The 26,134-nt window shown below is 42.6% G+C and overlaps 1 protein-coding gene across 1 annotated transcript in view; it reads right to left on the bottom strand.

Moving 5' to 3' along the window:
- Window positions 1–26,134, bottom strand: part of LOC105927685 (fibroblast growth factor receptor-like 1) — a 47,009-nt gene that overhangs the window by 13,973 nt on the left and 6,902 nt on the right. Inside the window, exon 3 of the mRNA XM_012864583.3 lies at window positions 2,865–3,137. Within this exon, the coding sequence (XP_012720037.2) occupies window positions 2,865–3,137 (273 nt within the window). The remainder of the gene's footprint in view (window positions 1–2,864; window positions 3,138–26,134) is intronic.

Raw genomic sequence — 26,134 nt, forward strand, 5'->3', positions numbered from 1 at the left:
AAATAAGATGATCTGCCAATGGAATAAGATTTTTGCACTTAAAATGGGAACAATTCATCTCCATCATCTTATTTCAAGTGCAGTATATCTAATTTTACTTATTTTTAGTTCTCTTTTTGCAATGTGCTTCATGTTATCTGAGCTGCTCGTTGTGCGGATTTGGTGCAGATGCAGACAAAAAAATAAAAAAATCCAGGAGTTAGGATTGGTGCTCAGACAAGCACTTTGTTCTACAGTGTGTGGTGGATGTCCTCCATGATTTTTACAACAAATTAATCTGAGCGTGTTTTCATTTATCCAGATTTTAAGTTTAAACGATATGACCTCATTGTAAAGCTGTCCACTGCAAAAACTGAACTAAAAATAAGTAAAACTTTCTTAAAATTAGTGATTGATTTGAGCAGGTAAATAAGATTATCTGCCAATGGAATAAGATTTTTGCACTTAAAATAGGAACAACTCATCTCCATCGTGTTATTTCAAGTGCACGGTGTCTAATTATCTTATTTTAGGAGTCAAAATACTCATTCCATTGGCAGATGATATCATTTACCAGCTCAAATCAAGGACAAAAACCCAAATTGTAGGAACATTTTACTTATTTTAAGGTCTGTTTTTGCAGTGTCCACATGTGAGCAGCCTGTCGACTTCACCCTGGTTGGTAATTTCAGGGCTCTGGAGACTGAATCGGTTTTCTTTTGAAATATTGACAGATTTCCATCAGGAGCCCGAAAGAGATTTCAACCAAAAAAAATCCAACAAAACGTCACCTTCTACTCCTAAGGGCTAATATTTGGTGGATTTCTGACCATTTTATAAAACATTTCTGCAAAAAGTTTACGGTTGGCGTTTCTCCTGTCACACTGACAGGATGACGGAGAGTTTCTACTCTGAACTTTGTAAATTTAAACTGAACAATTATTTATTAAGAGCTGCACCTATACTTACTTTTAAAACCTGTTGTTCTTTTTCTGCTGTAGGTGGCGGAAACAACCGTATTTGTGTGTTCTCTCATCAAAATCTGCAATGGTTTCAGTGATTCATTCAGGTTATTTTGCAACTACGTCTCATTTATTTCTCCGTTTCTATATTTCTTTATTGTTCCAATTAATTTTATTCAGTTATTGTCACGTTTATTATTTGCCATCTACCGGGGAAACATTTTTTACACATGCGTTGCAGCTCCTCTACAGATCCACCCAGGGTGCATTTTTACATATTTAAACGTTTGGAGATTATTTGACTTTTCATTTATTTATACATCAGTAGCTCACTCTGGTTACATACACATTTTTTATGAAAGATTTTCATGTCCTGCTGGCGTATTGGTTGTTATTTTATTGTTTTATGCTTTGTTTTTGCACAATTTGTAAGCAAATAAAATGTATTTACGATATTAACGGAAGTACGTCACAGCGCGTGCACAGCAGGGGTTAAAACAAGGAAGCGGCTAACGGCTATTAGCATGTCCCAGCGAAACAATGAAGAGAGGTAAAAGAAACAGTTGAAAAAGGTTAAAAACAAATATGACTCCAAGAGGGAAAAGCCTGGAATACATTATGACTTAGACTTAGACAACTTTATTGTCATTTTGTATGTACAGAGTGCACACAGAATGAAATTGAACATGTTGGCGTTCATTGAAGCGGACGCTAAAGCTGCCGAGGCTCAGATGTGACCGCAGAGTTGATTGACGTGAGTAAATGTTCTGATATGAGGCTCTTAAAGTGGCTGTATATCGGTTTATTTAATTAATAACGGTTGGTCTTCAATCACCAAGCCATTGCAGAGGGTCAGTCTCAGTCTGGAATTATTTACAAATTATTTATTAATCAAGAAATTATGATAGTTCAACGATACTGTCACTAGATGGCGCCACATCTGTTTATATCTGCTAAACGCGCCCGGTGCTGGGAATATTTATCCACGAAAAGGACCATCAAAGCATTATCAGGATGGAGGCTTGGTGTACATAACCTTATTTTATCATGATTAAACAGTTTTTGGTCTTTTTTATAAGTGTATAACGTGGCTATATACCCTTTAGACCGTTCTTAGACTGAGTGCGAACGTGTGTCTGTAATGTAAAAACCCAAAGGGCGACGTCTGATACTGTTTAGTAGATCCCTGTTGTTAACCCTGGCATTACAGATGGCTCAGATCCAACATCTTCAGCCTTTAATTTAAACACAATCAGCTGACACCCAGGCTTTGAACTCGCCCAAGCCTCGCTCTCGCGCACGCTGGTCTGACACCGGCGTTTTTTTTTTTTTTCTGCCTGGTTATTGCTCTTCTTCTGATGCACAGCCGTCACGAGGCCAGGGTGAAACTCCTCCTGTGAGATACAGCAGACTCTGGGGCTAATTAGGCATCTTAGAGTAATTAGACTAAACACAGCCTTTCACGCTCCACTCCACTCATTCATCATGCTGCACCCCGGTGCAGAGGAAACGCACTGTATGCAGACTCGGTCGGACTGTCCCTAATCCTGGAAGCTCTGCGCAGAGCTCTGGGGCAAACCGGCACTTTAACGCTGAATGTGGTTCTCATTGTGGACCTCCTGCCTGCACGGAGAGCAGCCTGGGGAAAAGGAAGCGCTCTAGATCTAGCCGAGTCACAGAGGATGAAGCAGCATGAAACAATATCCCAGGCTGCTGTTGACTTTGGACGGAGACGTAAAGAGCCGCAGCAGAGAGAGAGGATCAGTCACTAAAGCGGCACAGATCTGACTGATGCCGTCTTTAACCTGAGGCACGCTCGCCAGAGGAATGTCACAGCTCAACACCGGGAGAGGATGCAGATCAGCTCCAGAATTCACCCTTTTAATCACCAGACAGGCCACATTTTAATATGAGCGTGCTCACCGATAATGATCAGCGTGTAGTTGACGTTTACGCTCCCAAAGCCGTTCGTAGCCTGGCAGTTGAAGGTGCCGGCGTCGTCGGCCTCCACCTCCTTGATCTTCAGGCCCATCCGAAGCACACGGAAGCGAATCCAGCCCCTGTGGATGTTGCGTCCGTCTTTGGTCCATCGGATGAGGGGAGGTGGGTCTGCTTCCACTGGGCACGGCAGCTTGATGGCGCTCCCCAAGCGCGCCGTTTGTCTGTGAGTGACCTTGTCTGACACTCGAGGAGGTCCTGAGGACAGCAACATCAATGAGTTAACTTCAGTGATTGTTACAAATATAGCCACAAAGTGGCGTAGAAGACGAAATATAAACATAAGCGTGTTTAACATAGAAGTAATGGGAAAATACTAACTTCAAGGCAAATGCCTGACTTAACATAGTACTGTAAAACAGCATAAGCCCTCTTGCAGATTTTCTTTCTGTTCGCTTTTTAATAAAAGTGAGGTAATTTTAGCCCACTCATTAGGGCTGGGCGATATGGATTAAAAAATAAATCTCTGATTTTATCATACCAAATCTGATTAATTAATTTTTTTCCTCCTTTTTGTTTCATAAAAAGAAATTATTTTAAATGCTTTTTATGTCAAGCATTTCATCAGGGAGTTTGACCTGAATTCAAAGTGCAACTAAAAACAAGCTGTGAAACATGCTTGTAAAACAAGATGGCAGCCGTGCCATTATAAACAATGAAAATATAACAAAACATTTGCTGCTAGTGGTATTACACATTGAGCTAAGAACAGGCTTCACTGCACTTGTGAACATCAAACTAAGTTAAAAAAAAAAAGTAAATAAGTAAATGAAGTACCTCGCATTATGGTAAAAAAAAAGTTTCCACTTAACAATATTTTGACAATACATTTGCCTAAACATATATTCAGCATCACATGCTGTTCTCTTCATGGAAACCCAATGAGTGTATTGGTAAAATAAAATCCAGATTTTCCAAAAATGAAATCTTAAAGAATTGTAAATTCGAATTAATCTATTAAATCGATTTATCGCCCAGCCCTACCACTCATCTTTGCAGAATCGTTTTAATTCAGCCACATTGGAGGGTTTTCCATCATAAACAGCTTGGTAAAGGTCCTGCATTGGGTCGTTGTCCTGCAGCATGACCCAAAAACATCTGAACACAAGGCCGGACATTCTCCTTCAGGATTTTCAACCATCTCGGGGCCTTTCTGCATGTTCTTCCAGTGAATACACGGGTTCTCTCCGGGTAACCCGGCTTCCCTGCTCAGTCCAAAGCCATAACTGTTAACTTAATTGATCTCCCTCTAAACTGCCCTTAGGTGTGAGTGGTTGTGTGTCGCCCTGTGATGGACTGACAACCTTTCCCCACTTCTGGTCCAACCAGCACCCAATCAACCCCACCACCACCGCGCCGCCATGCACGGATAAGCCCGCATAGATTCTGGGTTTTGTTGAGCTTCATTAACCAAAACTATAAAAAAACGAAGTTTAAACTGAAAAGAATGTTTAATCACCGTGAAGGTTAATATATATATATATATATAAAAAAAAAGCAGAACAGCGGTTACATTTAGGTTAAGTTAGATTAAATCCTGTTTTTCCGACAACCCTGAAACGGTAGGCAAAGATAAAACGGAGACAGTTGGTCCATTTTCTCCTGATTTGCCAGAAACCTTGACGCCGGATTGTTATAAGTGTCGGCCAGTCTGCGAGCAGAGAGGGTAAACTGTTCTGGCTCTGGTTCTGTGTTTAGCATGCAGAGATCAAAGCGCTAAGGTGGGTTGGGAGAGGCGGAGGGGGGGGGTGGAGGGCAAAATGGACAGCAGCCATTTCTCCGACTTTTAATTGGCTCAGAGCTGCTCCCTTAGATCTGGTGCAGTGGAGCGGGCCGAAACACCCTGTGATGGTGTTAGGAAGCCTGAACAGAGCCTCCGACTAACCCCCCCCCCCCCCCTTCCCCCACAGAAAAAACACCAAAAACCAAACAAAACCCAGAGTCAGTGACCAGAGCAGACACACAAGAAAACAGAAGCTTGAGGGGGGCGACTGAGGGGGAGGAGAGTCAACCAGACGCTGTAGCTGCATCTACCCACAGAGTACACAGAGCCCCGTCTGTGCCTCAGAACAAACGGCCGGCCTGGTAGCAGTAAAAACAACGGGGAGGGTAAGTACACATGGCCTCTCCCGACACGCACACAGGGCCCCATTCCTTTGGTGCATTTCATGCATATATGTGGTAAACAGTACGGTCATTATGGCGGCAGGTAACACGATCCACTTCACTGCAGACGGATGCGTCTCGGCTGCAGGAGTCGATCTGCCAGAAGCTTCAACTCAGTCAAATCTCCGTTAAAAAATATAAAAATATTTATATATATTAAATGCTGGACACTCAAGCCAAAGACGACCTCCTTCATCCTTATCGGGCCATGCATGAGCGCAGAGTTCCTCCTCCACACATTGGATTGTCTCTCCCTGTCGGCGGCGGGCAGGAAATTCGAAGTGTCGTTGTTTCCGTCTGAGGAGAAACTGCAACCGCGGTATGTTTGTTCTGGGAGCTGCTTGCATCTCAGTGATTTAGTGGCAGAGAATAATAAACGAGGCATTCAGAGTTCAACCTACAGGACAGAGCTGCCCTATGAAAAGCTTAATGCATTTCTTGAACAAAAAGGGCCTTATTTATATCCCGTGACTCTCGAAAAAGCCCGTTTTGAATTAATGGAGAGGACAGACTGACAGAAACGCGTCCTGTTTCATGTCCAGGGTTCAGATGAAGCTAAGTGTCAGAGCCCCCCCGTGACCCTGCGCCAACATCTCTGCTGTCAAAGCTGGAAACATTTCTTGAGGGATCAAATATCCTCCTGGGAAAATTTAAGAGAGACAAAAAATTTTTTTTAAAAGAAAAACACCATTTTCTTCTCCATTTCACAAACCTTGAGCTGTTGTTTGTGGAGTATTTCCCACTGAGTGTTAGTTAAAAACTAACCTCTCAGCAGACGGACACCGATCGCATTTTTAGATTGAAGAACGAACATTTTCAGGAAAAGTAACAGTTCTCACATATTTGCTGAAAGGTAGACTTTTTAAAAAAAAATCTTTATTTGACAGGTAAAATATGACAAGACAAAGCATGTCACTGAAGTGCTGCATATAAAGTTTAGAACTAATGCTAATTTTCAACTCCTGTCCCTGGTTGGGCTTTTATATAAAACTAGAATTTACATACTACGCTACTTCAGTTTACGAAAATAAAATAATAATATCAAATTGTAAAACATGCATATCATACACCGCTCTTGCCTACTTACAATATTTAAAAATGAGTTTTACTTTTTAAGCCTGCAGCAAGCTATTTCTGCATCCCACAGCACGACTGTCCATGTTTTCTGTTTCTTGTAAGCAACGGAAACCATCAGCAGCCTTCTTTCAGCCAGCTGACCGGCCGTGTGCAGCAACGTGTGCTGTGTTGCCCACTCTTTCAGGCAGAATTGGTAGAGATTCATTAAACTGGTTGGTTTCTTGCGTGTTTGGGATCATCCAACCAACTCTTTACCCTCAGATGAAATTACATTTGTTGTAATGTTCAGAACCAACCTATGAACCAGCGGAGCCAAAGGCTGCAGTGAACTGGAAGCCGGTGGAGCGACAGAATCGCCGTCCGACGTGAAGCCGGTTTAGCATCAGCGTGAACGGAGACGGCGCTGGAGGAGACAGAAACTCCCGCTCCTTAATCATCAGCTTCAAGCTGAGCTGAAATCTGCTGCTGTCCTATAAGTATTAATGTTATGAAATTATTATGACCATATACTCTGATTTGATCCTGTATTTATTAACAAGGCCACCATTAAATCCCTGACAATTCCAATGACAGTAAAGCAATTTAAATGGCTGAAGAGGAACCACCGCTCTGTTCCACTAAGTGGCGCTAAGTGAATTAAGGTAATTCAGCTGTACAGGTTCCAGGCTGGCCTGGATAAGTTCAGGGTATCTTTTCTCTAATGATAACATTTGTTTAATGATTTTTAATATTTAATTGTGACAAAAATTAAAAGAAGGAGGAAATCTGTAAGAGGAAAAATACTATTCCAAGGGCCTGTATGAAATGTAGCAACTGTCAGGCATGGTGGTGGCAGCATGATGCTGTGGGCCTGTTTCACAGCCACTGGTGCATCGCCCAAAGTGGATGGAATAACGAAGATGACGGATGAGAGATACATGCAGACTGTGGCTTGGGAACCTAAAATTGTGACCTTAATGATGTTTAAGCAGAAGTCTAAATGCGTAGGGGAAACTTGCAGCACGAAGCGGGGAATTATCATCCCCCAAATACCTCCAAACCCGTCAACTTCAGCTCATATCAACAACTAGACGGTTAAAAGTTACACAGTTTGGTGTCCAACAGGACAAACACATGTTCAACTGGTTGAGAGATGAAACAGGCTACAAAAAACTTCTATCGAATCAAACCTAGACAACTGCATGGCGTGGCTGGCTTTGCAGCAATCTCTCCATCTGAATGTGTATATAGATAAAACAGGCAGTCGCTTGGATTGTGCCGTTAACTTTGCAGCAATACCTCATAATGAGCATGCATGTGGCGACAGTGGAAAGGAAACCTCGTGCAGAAACTGGCTGGGCGTTATCACCCGTCTGGTGCTACCCAGGTTCAAGAAGACAGAGCAGATAGAAAAAACACAACAACACAGAAGCCCTGACCCTGGAGTACTTTCTATGTTAAAGGGCAAATCTACCAAGAGGAGCGGTTAAATATCCAGACTGATTAAAGGCAGACGATGTGAGTGCAGGGGCCGTCAAACCGTCAAAGGGGACGTCCCCCTATATTGATAAGTATTTAACTTAATGAAGATGGCTCATTTTAAAGTAAGTTTCGAATTTAGTTTGGATTTGCTACAAACGATTGGAAATCAATTATTTAAGTGTTTTTTTTTTCATGTTGAATTTCAGGAAAACCTAAGGCTTTTGGTTGTTCTTTCTAAAATCACCCTTAGGTTTTATAGGTAGTTTTGGCAGGTGTTTTAGCCCTTAATAATTTAACTTATACATTCAAAAAACATAAGGAAGTTATTACCAACTCCTCACTCTGCATTACAGCTTTGTATTAACATTGCTTTAATGTGTACAGCTGTGGATGTTAAGGGTCGAGTTAATTATAAACAATTAATTTACTGTTAGGTAGTTTAAGAAATTGTCATACTTGTAGCATCACTAGTCTTTCCTCTGACATGCATCTAATTTTTGTTTTGTCATGATTCATTTTCCAGCCAAAGACGATTTTTCTTAAAGAGTTCTGGTTTAAAAAGTCCTCCCTCAAAATAAAGACTTGTTCAGTTTATCACAAATGTTAACATTAAATCGTCATTTTGGTGGTACAAGGTTTCCACTGAGCATGAAGGTTTTGAAATATGTAACCAGCATATAAAAAAAAAAGCATATTAAAATGTATGTATCTGTATAATGGGTGTGTTTTATGTGGTCACAATTTAGAGGGCCCCATCTCTTTCTTTGCCTAGGGGCCCCAAATTTCCTAAATCCGCCCCTGTGAGGGTGACGAGCGACATTTAACCAGATAACGGTGAGGGTGCATGTGTGAGAAATAGTTTTGACCTTTAAATAAAATACTAAAGACCCTAAAATGAATCAGAATACTTTGAACCGCGTTTGCAGAAAACAATCATCTAAAAAAAAATGTTGCCGTCCAAAAGCAGAAATGTCTGCTGTTGCGTCTCTGATGTCAGACTCAGGGTTCTGACTAGGGGTGGGTATTGCCGAAGAAGTCACGATCCGATTCTATCACGATGCATCACGATACTTGAATTATTGCGATGTATCGCGATTCATTGTGATATTTTCACTGAACACTGTTAGAAAAAATTACAGCCATTACCAGTGGCTGACAGGCTGTGTATGATCTGGATAGTGTCTTCAATTGATACATAACTGAAAGAAACTGAATTCACACATAGCTGCATTTATTGAAACGACTTTTGGAGGTATTACCATGAAAACACATATTACTGTTACTGGACACAAATATTATTATTATTGGACTGGACACACTGACAAAAAGTGCTTAGGATTTATAAAACTTAAAATAACAAAATAAGGACGTCTTCAACTACGGAAAACAAGTCCAGTTGCTTTGTTTATTACTTCTTTTTTTTTGGAATAAAATAAGGATAATCAGTGCCGTTTACATGGCCTCACTGGTCCTTTAAACCAGTGAAGTTGTATTCCACTTGTTTTTGGCTGATGTTCGCCAACCATTCGTCCGTCCGTCCGTCCGTCGTCTTCCGCTTATCCGGGGTCGGGTCGCGGGGGTAGCAGCTTCAGTAGGGAGGCCCAGACGTCCCTCTCCCCAGCCACTTGGGCCAGCTCCTCAGGAGGAATCCCAAGGCGTTCCCAGGCCAGCCGGAGACATAGTCTCACGATGCATCATCATAACGATTATTTTGCCCACCCCTAGTTCTGACCCAGCCGAACCGGAGCGGCTCCACAACCCTTTTGGGACAGAAAACACTCCGAGCTGAGCACGAGGAATGAGACACAAACGATTCCCTCCTTGCATGTTCGCTTCCAAATAGCTTTTGAGGTTCTTTGGGGGAAAACAAGGCACGAGGAGTGCTGAAACCAAGGCCACAGACTGAATAACTAAATAACCAATTGAGCCGTGATGAGGATGATTGGCATCTTTGACTCCTCTCCTCCTCCTCCAGCCTCTCAAGGACAGACTCTCTCAACCTTGGACTTGAAAGCTTTGGAAGCACAACAGAAAAGTCCGGTTGTAAGAACATAAAAAAGAGGAATGTTTCTCCCTTATAAGCTTGCCTCTGAGATGAACGGCTCGACGTGCGCAGAGTGTGCGGCGTCGTTTTGGACGTAAAACACACTGAAGCCCTATTGTTCGGCCTCATGAGGCGCTCTGCTGGCCGCTGACCTGATAAATGGGCTCATGACCGACTGGTGAGCGTTTCTAAATGCGCTCTTGGATTGTTTTTGAACTGTTTCGGAGTTCGCTAAATGGAGAACGATACACATGACCATATGGGCTTTCCCGTACCGCGGCGCTGGTAAAGCGCTCCTTATTATAGCCGAGCTCCATGTGTGAAAGGAATCTTTCATGGCGCAGGAAGAAGGAGGAGGAGGAGGAGGAGGAGGAGGCCGGGCGACTCCCAGAATTAGCTGTGCTTTTCTTTGCTCAGTTTGGTGATGGATTATTTTTAAGAGAAAGGCCCACATTCAATAGGATTCATTCTCCAAATTGGGACTAAATAGGCCTGCTTTTTTTTTTTTTTTTTTTTACTAAGGTCAGGGAGCGGGTCGTTGAGCAGTCGCTGCAACACGAGGGCATCCGAGGGGTGGAAAACATTCAGGGGGGGGAGGGAAAAAAATGAGGACAATACACAGATGTGCCATTTATTTTCTCTTTTACTAAAACACCTGTGGATTTGTAATGATGTGGACATGCTTTTCTCTTTTGGTCCTCCATGGCAAACATCTCAATGAAGGGCTGCTGACAGCCGTTCAAACAGAGAACACCTGGAACCGAACCCAACCACAGAGATTGATGGGATCTCACCGCTGCTTTCTGCAAAATACTTTTTTTTTAAACTTCTTTTTTTTTCTTTTTTTTTTTCAAATAATGGATGCACTATCCAATGATGTGTTGATTTACTTCATGTACATAAAAAACACGAGGCGAGACGGAAAGAGGTAGAAGGCTTCCTCCCCCTCTGCAGAAAAATACAGAGAGGCAGTTTAATGCATCCCGTAAAACCAGAAACACACAGAAGAAAGGGGGAACCGAAGGCCCAGGTTGAGGGTCTGCACTGCAAAAACGGAACTTAAAGTAAGTAAAATGTTCTTAAATTGTGTATTTGTCTTTGATTTGAGCAGGTAAATAAGATGATTTGCCAATGGAATAAGATTTTTGCACTTAAAATAGGAACAATTCATCTCCATCGTCTTATTTCAAGTGTAGGATGTCTAATTATCTTATTTTAGGGGTCAAAGTACTCATTCCATTGGCAGATAATCTTATTTACCTGCTCAAATCAAGGACAAATACACACATTTTAAGAACATTTTACTAATTTTTAGATTTGTTTTTGCAGTGTGGTGAAAGTGAAAGGTGAAGCAGGAAAAAAACAACAAAAAGCAGCTCTGTGAGTGTTTGAACTTCTGACGTTTCGCTATACATTTCCCGAGCGAGAGATAAAAATCAGCATAAAGAGCCGAGAGCCGGGAGAAAAAAAGCCACCCTGGCGATTCAAGAAAGGAGGCGAGCGGAGGGAGGTGAAGGGGGGGGGAGCAGCGGCTGGGCGAGGCGTGTAGTGGAGTGGCAGGAGAGGCTGTTCTGACAGCAGCGGGGCAGCGGAGGGTGAAGAATGCCTCCTTTTCTTACCCCTCCAGACGTCCTGCCCGCCAGCTTCACCCCGTCAGGTAATCAATACCGCTTATTTTCCCCTCTCGGCTTTCCAATCAATAGATAAGAGCGGGGGTAAGACCGGCCGGCACAATGGCTCTTTCTTTGGCACCATCAGATGTGGGCTGAATAGCGGCCGCTTCGGTGGTGGGAATGGTACAGGAGGAGCTATTGGGTGACGCCGGGGACCAGAGAAACAGCAGGAGGCGGAGGGGGGGGTGGTGGAATAAAAAGAAAAGGGAATAAGATGCTCCGGCCACATCTATCTGATCGAGGGAGAATCCCTGGAATAACACCGCCGCCTGTTAGAAGCGAAACCTGCCGACGGCTCATCAAAAGAGCGGCAGAGGACCCCGGCGTCATAAAGCTCCTGGAAACATCTCCATCACGCGGCCAGGCCCTTAACAGGCGCTGCTGTGGAGGCTTTGAACTCTGAGCTGCTATATTTCATTAAACCTGACTGCTTGCTCCCGGCCCCCGGCTGCCTCTGCTGGAGGAAAAGAGCACGCATGTGAGCGCGTGCGCCTGCACACCCTTCAGTAGCTTCAATGAAACAAAAAAAAAAACAACAAAAACCCAGGCCCCACCTTCAATAAATCACACCCCATTCACCCATTTTCCAATAAGCTGCACTGTTTTCTGTATATTTCTGCAGTTTATTCAGACCCTCTAGCACAGAATACCTCCGCTAACCTCATAACAGATACGCACTTTTATCAGGCCGAGTGTCTGTTCATTCAGCTCATTGTTTTTAAAGGAAACAGCCCAGAAGACGGCATGAAGGCCCCCTTTCACATCAACCCAACGAGATTTCCTTCAGACTCTTTACTTTTCCAGGCCCCTGGAAGTTCTTGGACCTCATGGAAACCTCAATAAACAGAAGCCTTTCAGATCTCAAAGACTTGTTAGGCTGGAAAAGGTTTCCCGCTTGGTTTTCCCAAACTTGAAACCAGCTCATTTGCCGTCTTTGGAAATTGGTCAGAAAGGTTTTTACAGGTATAGTTTCTGCTCAAAAGACCGAGTGTCTAGATCAAGAGGAATGGACACAATTGCATTATGAATGATAAAATTATGATTTATTTTGTCAAGGGGGAAAAGCATCTCTCATTTTCCAAAACAACATCCTAACGATGCCCAGGATTTTTGGGGAAAACAGTCTGTGGATTGACGAGACAAATGTCTAACTTTGACTGCATGAACGTCCAGCCATTAGTTTGTGACCTTAATCTCAAGCTTTCTCAGGTTATGCAAGCAGAACCGTGCCTAGGTCAAACTAACAAAACAGCGTTTTTGGAGCGGCTTACTTAAAGTCTGGACGTATGGCTAATTAAGATGTCTTGACATGACCTTAAAAAAAAAAAAAAACACTTTTGTGGTTAAAAACCCTCAAAATGTGGCTTATTTAAAACGATTCTGCAAAGAGCAGTGGGCCAAAATTCTTCCAAAGCGAGATAAGACAGTAACATCCAGGTATAACAAATGCTTGAAGGTCCATTAGGTTTATGGAGCTGCTGCTTTTTCACACAGCACCGGGTTGGTTTGGACGGCTTTCATCCCTTAATAAATAACATTATCATTTAAAAACTACTTTTTGTATTTTCTGGTACGGTCTGATTCCAGTGAATGCAACATACACACATCATTCTTCTAGATCAGGGGTGTCAAACTCATTTATATATTGGGCCACTTTGGCATCATGAAGTCATTAAACGGGCCGGTTGCACCTGTATAGATGATGGTTTTGACTCCAGAATTTCATTCCAGTTCACATAAAAATATGAGAAATTTCACAGTAACTTAAAAGTAGCACCTTAGGCCCAGTTTATACAGTTTATCTGCAAAAAAAAGTTTATATTGGGGTTAAACTCATCATTCTGCGTCACCTTTTCTTGTTTTGACCATTTCTGGGTTGTTTTAATGTGTTGTGGGAAAACTAGTGGCAGGATGCTGTTACTACAGTTAAAAACAATCAACGTTCGCTACAGGAGACACAGTTTTAGCCACTTTATACACTTTAAAAGGCTATATGGCTCTACTTCATGACATGATTTGCCTTTTTTGGCTCTTGAGGGCCAGATAAATTGCCTTGACGGGCCGGATTCGGCCCGCGGGCCTTGAGTTTGACACGTGTGTTCTAGATGTTGGCAGAGTGTGATCTTTCTGGCAATTCGTTTGACATTTGTCCAAAATCTGAGGGTTATTTATAATATTTGAACAGCGAGATCTCTGCAGGGATTTGCCGTATTTAAGGGATGGCCTGATTTGACAGAAGCTGCAGGTCCATGTCAGCCTGATCTTTCAGCTCTGAAGGTTCCTAATTCATCAGGCCTTTCTGTTTGTCTCGAAAAATGTCTATATTATCCAATCATGTTGGCTCCTTTGATGAAAAACAACTGAAGTCTCAGGGAATCTGTCTCGGTAAGTGGGTTTATAGTACCTTTAATTGACATGGAGGCAGTAGGTGGTGGTTTGGACTGATCCGTATGGACCTTTAATCATCTATAACTGTATTACAGACTGGCGACTCCTTTCCATTTCGTTCTACAGACCTTGTTGGGGTTAAATAGATTGTGTGGAGGCCAGAAACCAACTTTATTCTGCAGCGTCAGGTAGTCTGGTCCCCCTGACAATAAAGCTAATATGGAGGAAGCTTTAACACCCTTATCATCACCGCTGATGAAGGACAAAGGAATCTGGCTGTGGGTTGATCTCTTTGTTTATGTTTCGGTTTAAATGGCACCGGGTCTCTGCAGCCCTGGACTTCATCCTAGAGAGAGAGGGAAAAAAGCTGCAAAGCACACAGCCTTCAAATAGCACTCACACAGCGTTTTGTTACGTTAAAACCACCAAGTATTTTTATTAAGATTTTAACATGATAGAGCAACACAAAGTAGAGCATATTAATGAAGTTGAAGGAATATTATAAAAAGTTTTCCTTTTTTTTACTGTGTTCTACAAATATAAGTTTAAAAAGTGTGTCTTGCCTTTCTGTTAATCTAGCACCCCTGAGTGGGACTAAGAGCCGTCAGTGTGATTTAATTTCAGTATAAATGCAGCAGCTCGGTGAAGACCTCAGAGGTTTTGTAGAGAACAAACGGCATTAAAAACGACATCCAAAGCTTTGAACATTTCACAGAGCTCTGTTCAACCCGTCATCTGAAGATGGAGAAAGAATGGACCAACTTCAGACCAACCAAGAGACGGACGCCCACTTTAACCTTATGTAACTTTTTACCAAAACGACAAGTTTTTAAAAAAAGAACCTGTGCTCTTTGAACTCTTTGAAGGTGGAGGAGCGTTCCTGAGTCTGCGTTTGTGATTGGTTGGGAGGATGTAATGACTGTAATATTAACCAACATGGCTAAAATGCATAATGAAGGAAAACTTTTATTCTATTGAACTTTTTATTACTGTTGCACCGATACCGATACCAGTATCGGACGGGGCTCCAATCCAGCGCTAAAATGGTATCGGTATCGGTGAGTATTACCAAATAGGTACCGATACCATTTTGATGTTTGTATGTCACTTGAACGCAGCCTTCTCTCTCCCGACTAGTATTATACATGTTATATAAGTTCAGGAAAGTTGCACTATTTTGGCAAAATAGGGTTTAAAAGAGATTATTCAATTATTAATGTGATTTTACTGTCTTACTGTTGCACCACTATTATACATGTTATAATTTCACGAATGTTGCACTACTTTGGCCTTTGAGAGCCAAACGTTTATTCAACTATTGTTACCCATTCCAGGTAGGCAATAAAAAGTTCTACTACCCTAAGTAGTATGCAGTTCTTCATATATATACACACACATCAATTTCAAACAGATGGTGTCAGTATCGGCCAATACTGCACAGCCAGGTATCGGATATCGGGACCAAAAAATGGCATCGGTGCAACACTACTTTTTATTTACCCTTTTTTCTGTGATCGATATACATCTATCGATCGATATATATATTGTTATTTAATTATCGTCTAGCCCTAAGAAGTATTGTCTGCAGTTTCCCATAAGCCATGTAGGAGAACACAGCAAACATGAGGATGAAGATGCTCTGAAGACAGATGAGACCAAAACGTAGCTTTCTCTGGCCAAGAACATAATATTTGTGGCAAAAAAAAGACTAATCCCCCTTAGAAAATCATGTCTACTGTGAAGCATAGAGGTGGCAGCATCATGCTTTTCTTCAGAAGGTACAGAGATGAAACAAAAAGACATGAAACTGAGATTGAGGTTCACCTTGCAGCAAGGAAAACAACCCTAAACACACTAGAGCTACAACTGAAAGGTTTAGGTCGAGGAAGATTAACGTGTTGGAATGGTCCAACCAGACCAGACCGCAGATCTCTATCCAACCGCAAATCAGCTGCAAGACTTCAAAATTATTTTTTTCATAAAGTGCCTTGACATGCCGTGTTGGGAATTGGCACCATATAAATAAGGTGAAACTAAAAATGTCCATTTCTAGATGTACATGGCTGGTAGAGACAAACGGCGAAATGTGTGCAGCTGTGATTGCTGCTCTACAAACTACTATAGTTTTGAGGTAGTATTTGAAGAAAATGCTGAAAACCATACATCCTTTTCCGTCCATCTTCCTATTATGCAGTGGTTTGTGTCGGTCATCACATAAAATGTCAATAAATTACAGTAAATGTTGCGGCTGAGAAGGTTTAGGCAGTGATCCATCATAAAGACACAGAATAAACAACCAGGAACTCTCACTCAATCCTAAGAGCCGTTTATGAGCGGTGGGAATGAATGGATCCAAACCAAAGACATTCCTGCTGCAGTGTTTATAATTGCAAACAACTTCTTAAAAACACTTGTGAGGAGCCTTGTGAGCAAATACTTAAAGATGATTACAAATTATGGAACGTATTTCCTGCTGTTTTTGTTCCTGTGAATACTGACAAACCAAATAAAACTGCATTACTGCGCAGCTGGAACAAACTATTTAAAATATCAACGATAATATTAGGCATCAACATCCGATATCACCCAATGTTGGTCTTTTTGTTTTCCCAACATGTCAGCATTGGTCCGATAAGTAAAAGTGGGCCGATAATCATGACCGATTAACATTTTTTTTCACCTTGTGGCCGTTTGGGTTTCAGCAGGGGGAGAGGAACGGTCGGCCATGTTTGTCTGGATCCGTGATGGAGGTAGTGATGCAGCGCAGGAATATGTAGCGTTTAACTGAGGCAGAGAAATAATCTCAGCTAACTGGTCATTTTTGATTAGGTCAAACGGTGGGAAATACATATATACATACTGTATATATATATATATATATATATATATATATATATACACACACATTTAAAATCTTAGAGGGTATTACATGTTTAGAAAACCAAAAGTAAGAACAAATGTAAAACAACATTGTATTTCTTAATGTTGGGGTTGATGTATGGAACAAACTAGATCAGGAGCTTAAGTCCTGACTGTACAACATTAATAAGGTTTAAAAACATATTTAAGAATAATGTGATTAAATTTATTTAACTAACAGTGGTGAAGGGAACCTGCAAGAGACTGCAAGGAACTTGAGACTAGGTTGAAGGTTCACCTTCCAGCAGGACAACTCTAAATGTGCAGCAGAGCTACAGAGGAAGGCTTTAGATTCATGAATATTTATAGGAAATAGGAAAAAAATTAATATCTCTGTGGAAAGCTGCCAAAGAGGCACAGATGTCTTGCAGTTGAAATTTGAGTCGTGGTTACGTATAAAAATGGTTTGCCTCTTTCTCTTTTCCTCACAACTATGCACTACTTTGTGCTGGTTTCATCGCATATCATCCCAACTTTTACAATCCCTGCAGTCAAACAGTGAGACATTGGGTGTATTTTTTTCAAAATGTTATTATTTTAGAATATTTTTCTTTCTTTCTCTTTTCCTAAAATCATATTTCTTTTCTAGCCAATGTAAATTGGTTTTGGAGGGTGGGCATTATAAGCTTATTGCTTCTGGCAATACATATATGCCCTTGTAACAATATATGCTACAATGGCATATATTGTAATTTTTTGTATACTTGCGTGTCTGAAATAAATTCTTGCTGACGGAGACAGACCGTATCACTAATGCTGCATTCAGACCTGATTTACACGCAAAGTCTACGGTGGACGCGCCTCAAGGGGCTTTGAGACGTCTCGCGGTTGCTGCTTACATTTAGTTATTTTCTGTATTTTTATTTTATGCTCATTTATTTGTTGAGTTGGTATTTATTTTTAATTATGTCAGAGCTGGTCTTCCATACTACACTGCGCGTCTGACTATTATGCGCACAAGCGTCCCGGCATATTTTTGATGCTCAACAAAAAGCGTTCGGTGTGAACACAGCATAAGTAGCAGCTGGCAGCCATAACAGCAGCATTTATATTGTCGGGCCACATTTTCTAAATAATATGCAACATTTTGTAAAGCAACTTTACACCACAGATCATTAGAGGGGCTGAGGTTGAGCAACCACAGGCATTTTAAAATGAACTCCATCAGGACAGCTTTATCTTTGTAGCTTTTATCGCTTTCTGCTGTCTGATAAGTTCCCTTTAGGAAAAAAAGGAGGAATGAGATGCACGCGTTTCACCACAGCAGCAAAGATGTTCATCATAAGGCATTGTAAATCAACTAAATATCATTTAAGCCGTGTAACTTAAACAATCTGATGGAGTGACGTATTTATTTCATCCAAGAGGCTAAACCGGCCCAGGCTCGCCCCACAGAGGACACAGCGAGTGGCACTCTAGTCGCTTTATCTCGCTCCATTAGGCTAAGGCCTGGTGCACACACGGGGCCGAGTGCGTGCTCAGAGACACTTATCAGCACGGGAGGACGGCTGTGAAGAAAGAAAAAAAGGCCAAAGAGTTGGGGGAGAGGAGTAAAACCAGGCCAGGGAGGGAGAAACGCAGGGTGCGAGGAGAGGAGGCTAAAATGGCAGAGGGGCCTCCAATAACACGCGGCTCCTTCAGAGAGGGGCCAAAGGGGGGATTAGGCCGGCCCAGGCGGCAGAAACCAGGAATCCCAACAATTTCACACCCTGATTCCTGGCCCAGGCTCAGCTTCAGCCACATGACACGCCAACCTGCACCTGTTTGTTAGAGTCCGGCTAATTTGTTTCACGGCCAGCCGACCACTTGGTGGTAAACAGGGTGTGAAGCGATCGCACTCCTTCCTCTCAGCCGCCAGATGTTTGTGGGGTTTCTTGCACACGGCCTGGTTCATGTCACTGGTATGACTTTAAGAAGATAGAGATCTGAGTTTTTCAGTTGCTTCGTTTTTAGATTTACGCTTGTTGACGGTGACCGTCGTGTTGCAGGGTCTAGTCCTGGAAAGATGCTGCTGGATCATCGCCACACCGTGACGCCTCCGTCTCTCCGCTTCACATTAGTCGGTATTAAGCTGTTTTCCTGAAATGATTCCTTTGGTTTTACGTCAAACATGTCCTCTGGTTTGGTGTCCAAATAATTCAGATGTAGCCTCATCTGCCCAAAGGACATTGTTCCATATGTCCTGGTGTCTGTCTACGTTCTCTCTGGCAAGCTTTAGTCCGGCCTCCATGTTTTCTCAAAGGTTTCATCCTTGCGCACACATGAGCATCTTGCAAGTGAATCTTGTGTAGTAGCCTTCAGGGTGTCCAGACACAAACTTTAATACCAACAATAACACGAGTCTGCCGTAACACGATTGACTTCCTTGAACAGACAGACCTGAGCATGTTCTATTTAAAGAATATATATATATATATATATATATATATATATATATATATATATATATATATATATATATATATATATATATATATATATATATTTATTTATTTAATCCTTACCGCAGGGATCTCCAACATGGGGCCCGCGGGCACCAAGCGGCCCCCGAGGACCACATGTGGCGGCCACGAGCCTGTTCTAAAAACAGCACAACCCGCCAGTGAGCTGCATCTGAAACTTTTATTTTCTTCCTGTTTATTCACACCTGCATTAAAATAGATTTAAAAACAACATCAATAACAAAGAATGAAAAATATGTTTTTCTTTCCTTTTTGACAAAGCTCATAGTTAGAGTGGCTCATGTTACCCTGAGCTACATTTATAGTTATGCTGCTATAGGCTTAGGCTGCTGGAGGACATCTGGGTCTATATTTCTCTCACTCTGCTGAGTTCTCCTACTGTTCTCCAATTTGCATTGCTTGTCGTCATTTCAGCTTTTAACTTTTTGTTCTCTTTCTTTTTCTCTTCATAGAAGGTACACGTGGTCTGGTGTTCTGTTAGCTGTGACATCATCCAGGGAAGACAGATCATCCGCTATTATCATCTAACATAGAAAGGATTCCTGGGTCAATGTGAGCTTCTGTGCTCTCTGTGTCTCTGCTCAGTCTTCTCTAAGCCCCAGTGGGTCGAGGCAGATGAGCGTTCACCCTGAGCCTGGTTGTGGTTCTGCTGGAGGTTTTTCCTCACTGTTAAAGGGGAGTTTTCCTCTCCACTGTCGCTTCATGCATGCTCAGTATGAGGGATTGCTGCAAAGCCATCAACAATGCAGACGACTGTCCACTGTGGCTCTACGCTCTTTCAGGAGGAGTGAATGCTGCTTGGAGAGACTTGATGCAACCTGCTGGGTTTCCTTAGAGAGGAAACTTTCTGACCAACCTGGAGGATTTGATTTAATTTGACTTTGGAAAGTGCCTTGAGATGACATGTTTCATGAATTGGCGCTCAGGTCAGGTGGAGTTTTATTTGTTGCTTATTTATGATGACAGCTGGGAAAACACAATGCAGTTTCTCTGAAAAGTATCTTCTCACCTCTTCAGCAGCTGCTCTCTAGAGTTTAGAGTTTGGGAAACGGCGCCGCTCCTCCACCTCTTTACGACAACTGCTGCGTTTTTTTGTCACTTTGCAGCGTCTTTCTGTCAACAGCGAGGTGCATCCTGGCCCCACCCTCTCCTTCCTTCTCAAACTGCTACATTCCACAGCTGGAGGGGGGGGGGGGGGTAGTCTCCAACCTGTATCTGGCTCACCCTGATGGAATGACGGAGGATGTAAACAAGGATGTTTTTGAAGGAGACTCATCCAGGTCTGGTCTGTTGATGAGGGCCCAGCTTCAGCCCCCTTTTATTCCTCCGTCTCCAGGAACCCTACACCGGCGAAACTCCCCGAGGATCGGGATGCTTCGCCGGAGAGCGTTTCACACCGCTGCCTTTGTCGACAAGGCCTTTTTTCGGGCTGCAGCAGTGACAGACTGAGATGTGGCAGGACTGCTGGGGCAGAATGAAGCAATTCAGACAGAGACGGGGAGGTGAGGAGTCAGGGAGGAAAAGAAAAAGACGGAGACAAGAGGGGAGAGACGAGGCGAGACAGGCGAAGGCGGGGGAGGAACTGGGAAAAGCTCTCACTGACAGCAGCGGGGCCTCTTAACAATCCAGGAATATTGTCTGAAATCAATCTGTCATCATGGCGCTGTTGAGCCTGTCGCTGTGGTGTGCTACTCGCCCTTTCACAGCGACAATTTGTTCAGTGCTCTCCGGTCCACTTCTCTCCTGCGCCGCGCGATCGAGGTCACGGCCCGCCATCCATCTGTCTGCCGGCCTGCCTGTTAAAGCTACAGTCCGTTCCTTTAATCTGGAGGACCAGCAGAGGAGGGAGACAGCTGATGGACGGAACAGAAGCGCTGCTGGAACCCGACTGGAGGAGGAAAAAACCGTCGGCAGCCAAGAGAAAAGCTCCAGCAGTCTGCACCTAAACACTGCAAAAACAGATCTAAAAATAAGTAAAATCTTCTTAAAGTTGGTGTATTTGTCCTTGATTTGAGCAGGTAAATAAGATCATTTGCCAATGGAATGAGTATTTTGACCCCTAATATAAGATAATTAGACATCCTGCACTTGAAATAAGATGATTGAGATGAATTGTTCCTATTTTAAGTGCAAAAATTTTATTCCATTGGCAAATTACCTTATTTACCTGCTCAAATCAAGGACAAATGCATTCATTTTAAGAACATTTTACTTATTTTAAGTTCCGTTTTTGCAGTGAAGTCTGGATGAGGTCACATGCGCCCCGAGAAGCTGGACGCATCCTCCACCAAAGCTTCTGGCCGTCAGACAGACAGCTTGTTTACATACTTCGGGCTGCGCGGACAGACCGTCGGGGATTCCTCACATATTGCTTCATGCATGACAGAAAATAAACAAGAAACAAAAAAAAAAAAAGGAGCCAACTGAACAAATGCTCATTTATGGAGGCGCGCACCGATCTGCTCTGCATTAAAGTCCACATGCACCCAGCCTGCAGACTGACCCCGGTTCCCGGCGTCCGGCTCCTGTGCATGAGGAAATCCTATCAGTTTCACAGCATGATGCAAAGATTCAGTCTGGTATTTCAGTAGCCTCGCCGTAAAATATGACAGATCATACCCCAGAATGACTTTTCCTGTCCTTACTTCTCTTCATTTCAAAGGGGAAACACATTTTTCCACTCATTACAGAAGCAGTATAGACCCTGAAACAATACTCCTTAAGCTTTTTGTAACAACTACCACAGGAAAAAAAAAGAAGCTTTTTTTCCCCCAGGTTTGGACAGAAATTCAAATCAGTGCTGCCACTGGTATTTTTTATTATTTTTTACTTTCTACTGTTATGGTATAAAATTAGAAATCAACGGAAAGGAGTAGGACGTTTCTCACCAACCTTGACCTCAAAATCCATCACAGCTGCCTTGTATATAAAACTTGACGACAGCCGCAGTGAAACCAGTTTATTTCTCCTCGTCTAACGATCTGCATCTCGTCAAGTGTTTCACGCAAACACTGATAAATGTTGCTTCAGCGTCTTAACCATCACGTGAGTCAGAGATGTTAACGTATGGCTGAATGTAAAGTGATTTAGTTGTGCTCAGGCAACAAAAATTAAGCTGGTTTTTACCAATTAAGCAGAATAGACCGACAAAATGTGCTTTCTAGCAAAGAGATTGTCCAGAAACTCTATCCCATCGTAGCAAGTGGCTGAGATGGACTCAGTGAGATGCCATCAGCCATCAGTCTGAGGAAAGGTTGCTCCATTTCCTCCCTTACAGTTCTGCTTCTGATTCATTTATTTTTACCAGATGGTCTCATGTTTTCTAAAGAGTTAATGGTGTAATATGCTGGTGAAGATTCTCAGTCATCCAGGTCATGGTCATTCCAAAAAAAGGTAAAAAACAAAGCAACTGGACTTGTTTTCCGTAGTTGAAGACGTTTCGCTTCCTCTCCAGGAAGCTTTCTCTATTCAATTCAACTCAATTCATTCTCAATTGTATAAAGCTTGTTACTCCACATTACTCCAGACTTTTTGAATTGAGAAAGCTTTCTGGAGAGGAAGCGAAACGTCTTCAACTACGGAAAACAAGTCCAGTTGCTTTGTTTTTTACCTTTTTTTTGGAAAGTTAATGGTGTATAACTCAGTTATGGTGAGCTGGCCTCATTCTGCATCATTAAAGCATTCCCACACCATGACGCTCCCGCCTCCGTGTTTTACAGTTCTTTTCCTGGAACGCTGTATTTGTTTTGGTGCTTTTCGGTGTCCAAATAAGAGTAAATCTTCTCAAAAAATAAATAAAAAAACATTATTCCTGTCGTTTCTGAGCTGAGTGAGATCATAGCTGCGAACTGCACCATGACCGCACGATTTAGCCGAATGCAAACCTCTATTACGACGAGCAGGCAACGCCGCCAGGGTCCTTGCTACACCAGATCAACGGGAACAATGGCAAACTTTCCAAAGTCACTAAACAGAATCCTTAATGAGAAACAAAACTGAAGTGAAAGAGCCACAGAGCCGTGTGCAGTCTCACAGGATTCAGTCGGAGGCAAACTGAGAGAGAAGCGGAGGGTCACAGGGAGAGGATGTGGGGGGGAGGAGGGGGGAGCATGCTGAAGGCTGCCGAGGCCTCATTCAGAGCTCGTTATCCCCTGGCTCGACTTTCTTCAGACCCAGCCAGCCGTCGCTGCTGCCACCACCATAACCTTCAATCAACCTTTTAACCGCCGGCTGGTGTGTGTGTGTGTGTGTGTGTGTGTGTGTGTGTGTGTGTGTGTTTTTGTCAAGGCTGACAAGACGGCAACAGAAAAGGAAAAGACAAAACTTTCATAATCCTGCGAAAAAGCGAGGCGCCGCCGTCTGCTTTGCGCTCGTTGGCGTCTCTGAATGCCAAACAGAGGAAAAAAACAATGAGGGGGTCTGATGGAGCGCAGACAAACCCAGACAGAAACCTCAGCCTCAACTGATATCCAACAGGTCCATCCAGGCCGCCCGATCGGAGCTGCGATAAGTCCGCATCTACGGCGGGATTTCAGCAGGCTGCGGCAGGTTTGGCTCAAACAGGAAAACGGGGCAGGAGGGGGCCGCTGCAGTTTAAATCAGCCTTTATTCACCAAGATAACGACGACAAGCTCTGAACCTGTCCGAACCTGCTCAGTCCGAACAACAGCCGGGGTCATTATCGCACGGAAGAAGCTCAGACACATTCGACTATTTAGATTTTATAATAAAATAGTCTAAAGCTACAGGAAAAATTGCTGCTTGTGAAGTGATCTATGAGCTACGTGTAACTATTAGGCAATATATTAGTATTTATTTGCCACTTGTCAAGTTAATAACAAATAATGAAGAAATATATTTACAAATAATCATAATAAGGTCTGGCAATTTAATTAAGAGCAGAAAAACACAGTATGAAGACATCTAAAGACTACAGCTGCAGGCTACAAATGAAGGTTTGAGAGAGTAAAGAACATTCAGATGGTAAATTAAGATGGTAAAGGGTTTAAATTGTCTAGTATTCTGACTTCTGCATCCAAAGAATAATACGAGAGGAGAAAAAGAGGAAGGTATTCAAGGTTTTTAAACCATTTGGTCTGAAATCCAGAACTTGACTCACTCTGAGAACCGACTTAAGGCCAAAACACACCGGATCCGAATCTTTTACTGTCACCGCGTGTGACATACTCCGGCTTAGGATACACACAATAATCAACAAGCAATAAATAAACAATGGGAACAGGTAATAACACAGCAAACAATGTGAAATTTTCTTTTTTTTTTTTAGAGATTAAAGCCTGCAAAACCAAACAAAGCAGTCTTTAGGGTCTGCTGGGATTCACACCGAGTTCCAAAAGTCAGTCCTAATTAAATACTAAACTGTGCAATGAAACATCCTGAAAGTTAATGTGCAATATTCTTAAACTTTAATATACAGAACCGTGCATGAACCTGAGCAATGAAACCTTCCTGACGGTTAAGAGTGTGTCAAAATATGCATTCACGGTAGTGACTTTGTAACGTGTACAGACTCAGTCTTGTCAGCAGGGGGCGACAGCTTTTGCGTAAAAGATCTGACAGAAAATCGGGTCGTACGACGTCCACAGCTATTAGAATACGTTGAAGTGAATGGGGCTGCGTCTCCGACTGTCCGACCAAGAAAGACCAGACTAATGGTGCGTTCCTTTTGCCTCGGAGGTCGGGACAAACTAGTCGCAGATTAGGTCATTTCTGCCTATTTCCTAGCAGGAAATAAAAACATGGACGCTCGTACTGTTGTTAAAACACTAACAATGACAATGACGCTGTTCTAGGTGGTTTTTGTGCGGATAAAGAGCTGAAACATCCCGTCTGATGAACACTGAAAGACAGCACCTGTACGACTGACTAAATGTTACATAAATAACAGAGAGCTGCTGCAAACAGATAAAGTATGAGGTTTTACTCAATGTTGCTTTGAGTAGCCGCCATCATTAATACAGAAGTCGGGTACCGGCCTGTTGCATGGACTTTCCAACTCGTAATACCGACTTTAGGGGCCGTTCTCGTTAAATTTTCCGACCTGGAGGTCTAGAAGTCCGACTACCGAGGACAAATGTAGCGCAGTATTACGCATCAATTTGACAGGAAAGTCCTGAATCAGACAGGAAGTGAGACACAGCTGCAAAGTAAAACATGGTAGTCGCAAAAAAGAAGTGGAAAAAAAGTGAAATGGCGATCTCCTTTGAGATTGTTCGGGCAGGAACTGCAAGTGTTGTGATCACTGCCACACCGGCTTGTGTTTATTATTATCTTGCATGAATACTCAATGTCGTGAGTCGAGTGGTCTGTAGAGGGAAACTCTGTGTTTTGAAGAACTCGGATCGGAGCTTGAACAGTCGGACACACCTGGTGTGTTTTGGCCTTTTCACTTTCGGACCTGTTTCTTAGCCGAGCTGAAGGTTCTGGCTCAGTTCCCCCGGGTTCTCCTGACTTTGGATTCGGACCAGAGCTGGATGCAAAGACAAAAACTCTCTGGAAAAACTGAGCTTGGAGGAGGTCTGTGCCCAACTTTTTTTTTTTTTTTTGGAGCTTTTCTCTTTAGCACAGGATAAAAGGCCCTTGTGGCACATCTTTGGAGTCCAACAAGGGTCTTGGTTAAAACAGTTAAACAGGATTAGAACTTGTGTGTTAACTAACCTGGGCTGAAGTGAAAATTTAAGTTAAATGAACCTACAAACACAGATTGTGTTGCTGTAGAGATCACTTGATGTAAAACCGTTCTGAACCAAAAGTTTACATGTTCCAATATGAAGCTAAAACGTTGTCTTTTAAGGAATATGAGCAACTCACTACCACAAACTCTTTCTGTCATTCCCCATCCATGGTTTTTACTTCAATACGACAGCTAAATACTGACCACTGGAGATCATAATAACAAAGGTTTCGGGGGTTTCTGCGGCAGGGGCCCTGAACATATGCAAACTCGTGATCTGAACCATAAGCCAGGGAGCTTAAATTTACAGG

The sequence above is a fragment of the Fundulus heteroclitus genome, chromosome 19 (assembly GCF_011125445.2).
Source record: "Fundulus heteroclitus isolate FHET01 chromosome 19, MU-UCD_Fhet_4.1, whole genome shotgun sequence".
NCBI classification, from domain to species: domain Eukaryota; kingdom Metazoa; phylum Chordata; class Actinopteri; order Cyprinodontiformes; family Fundulidae; genus Fundulus; species Fundulus heteroclitus.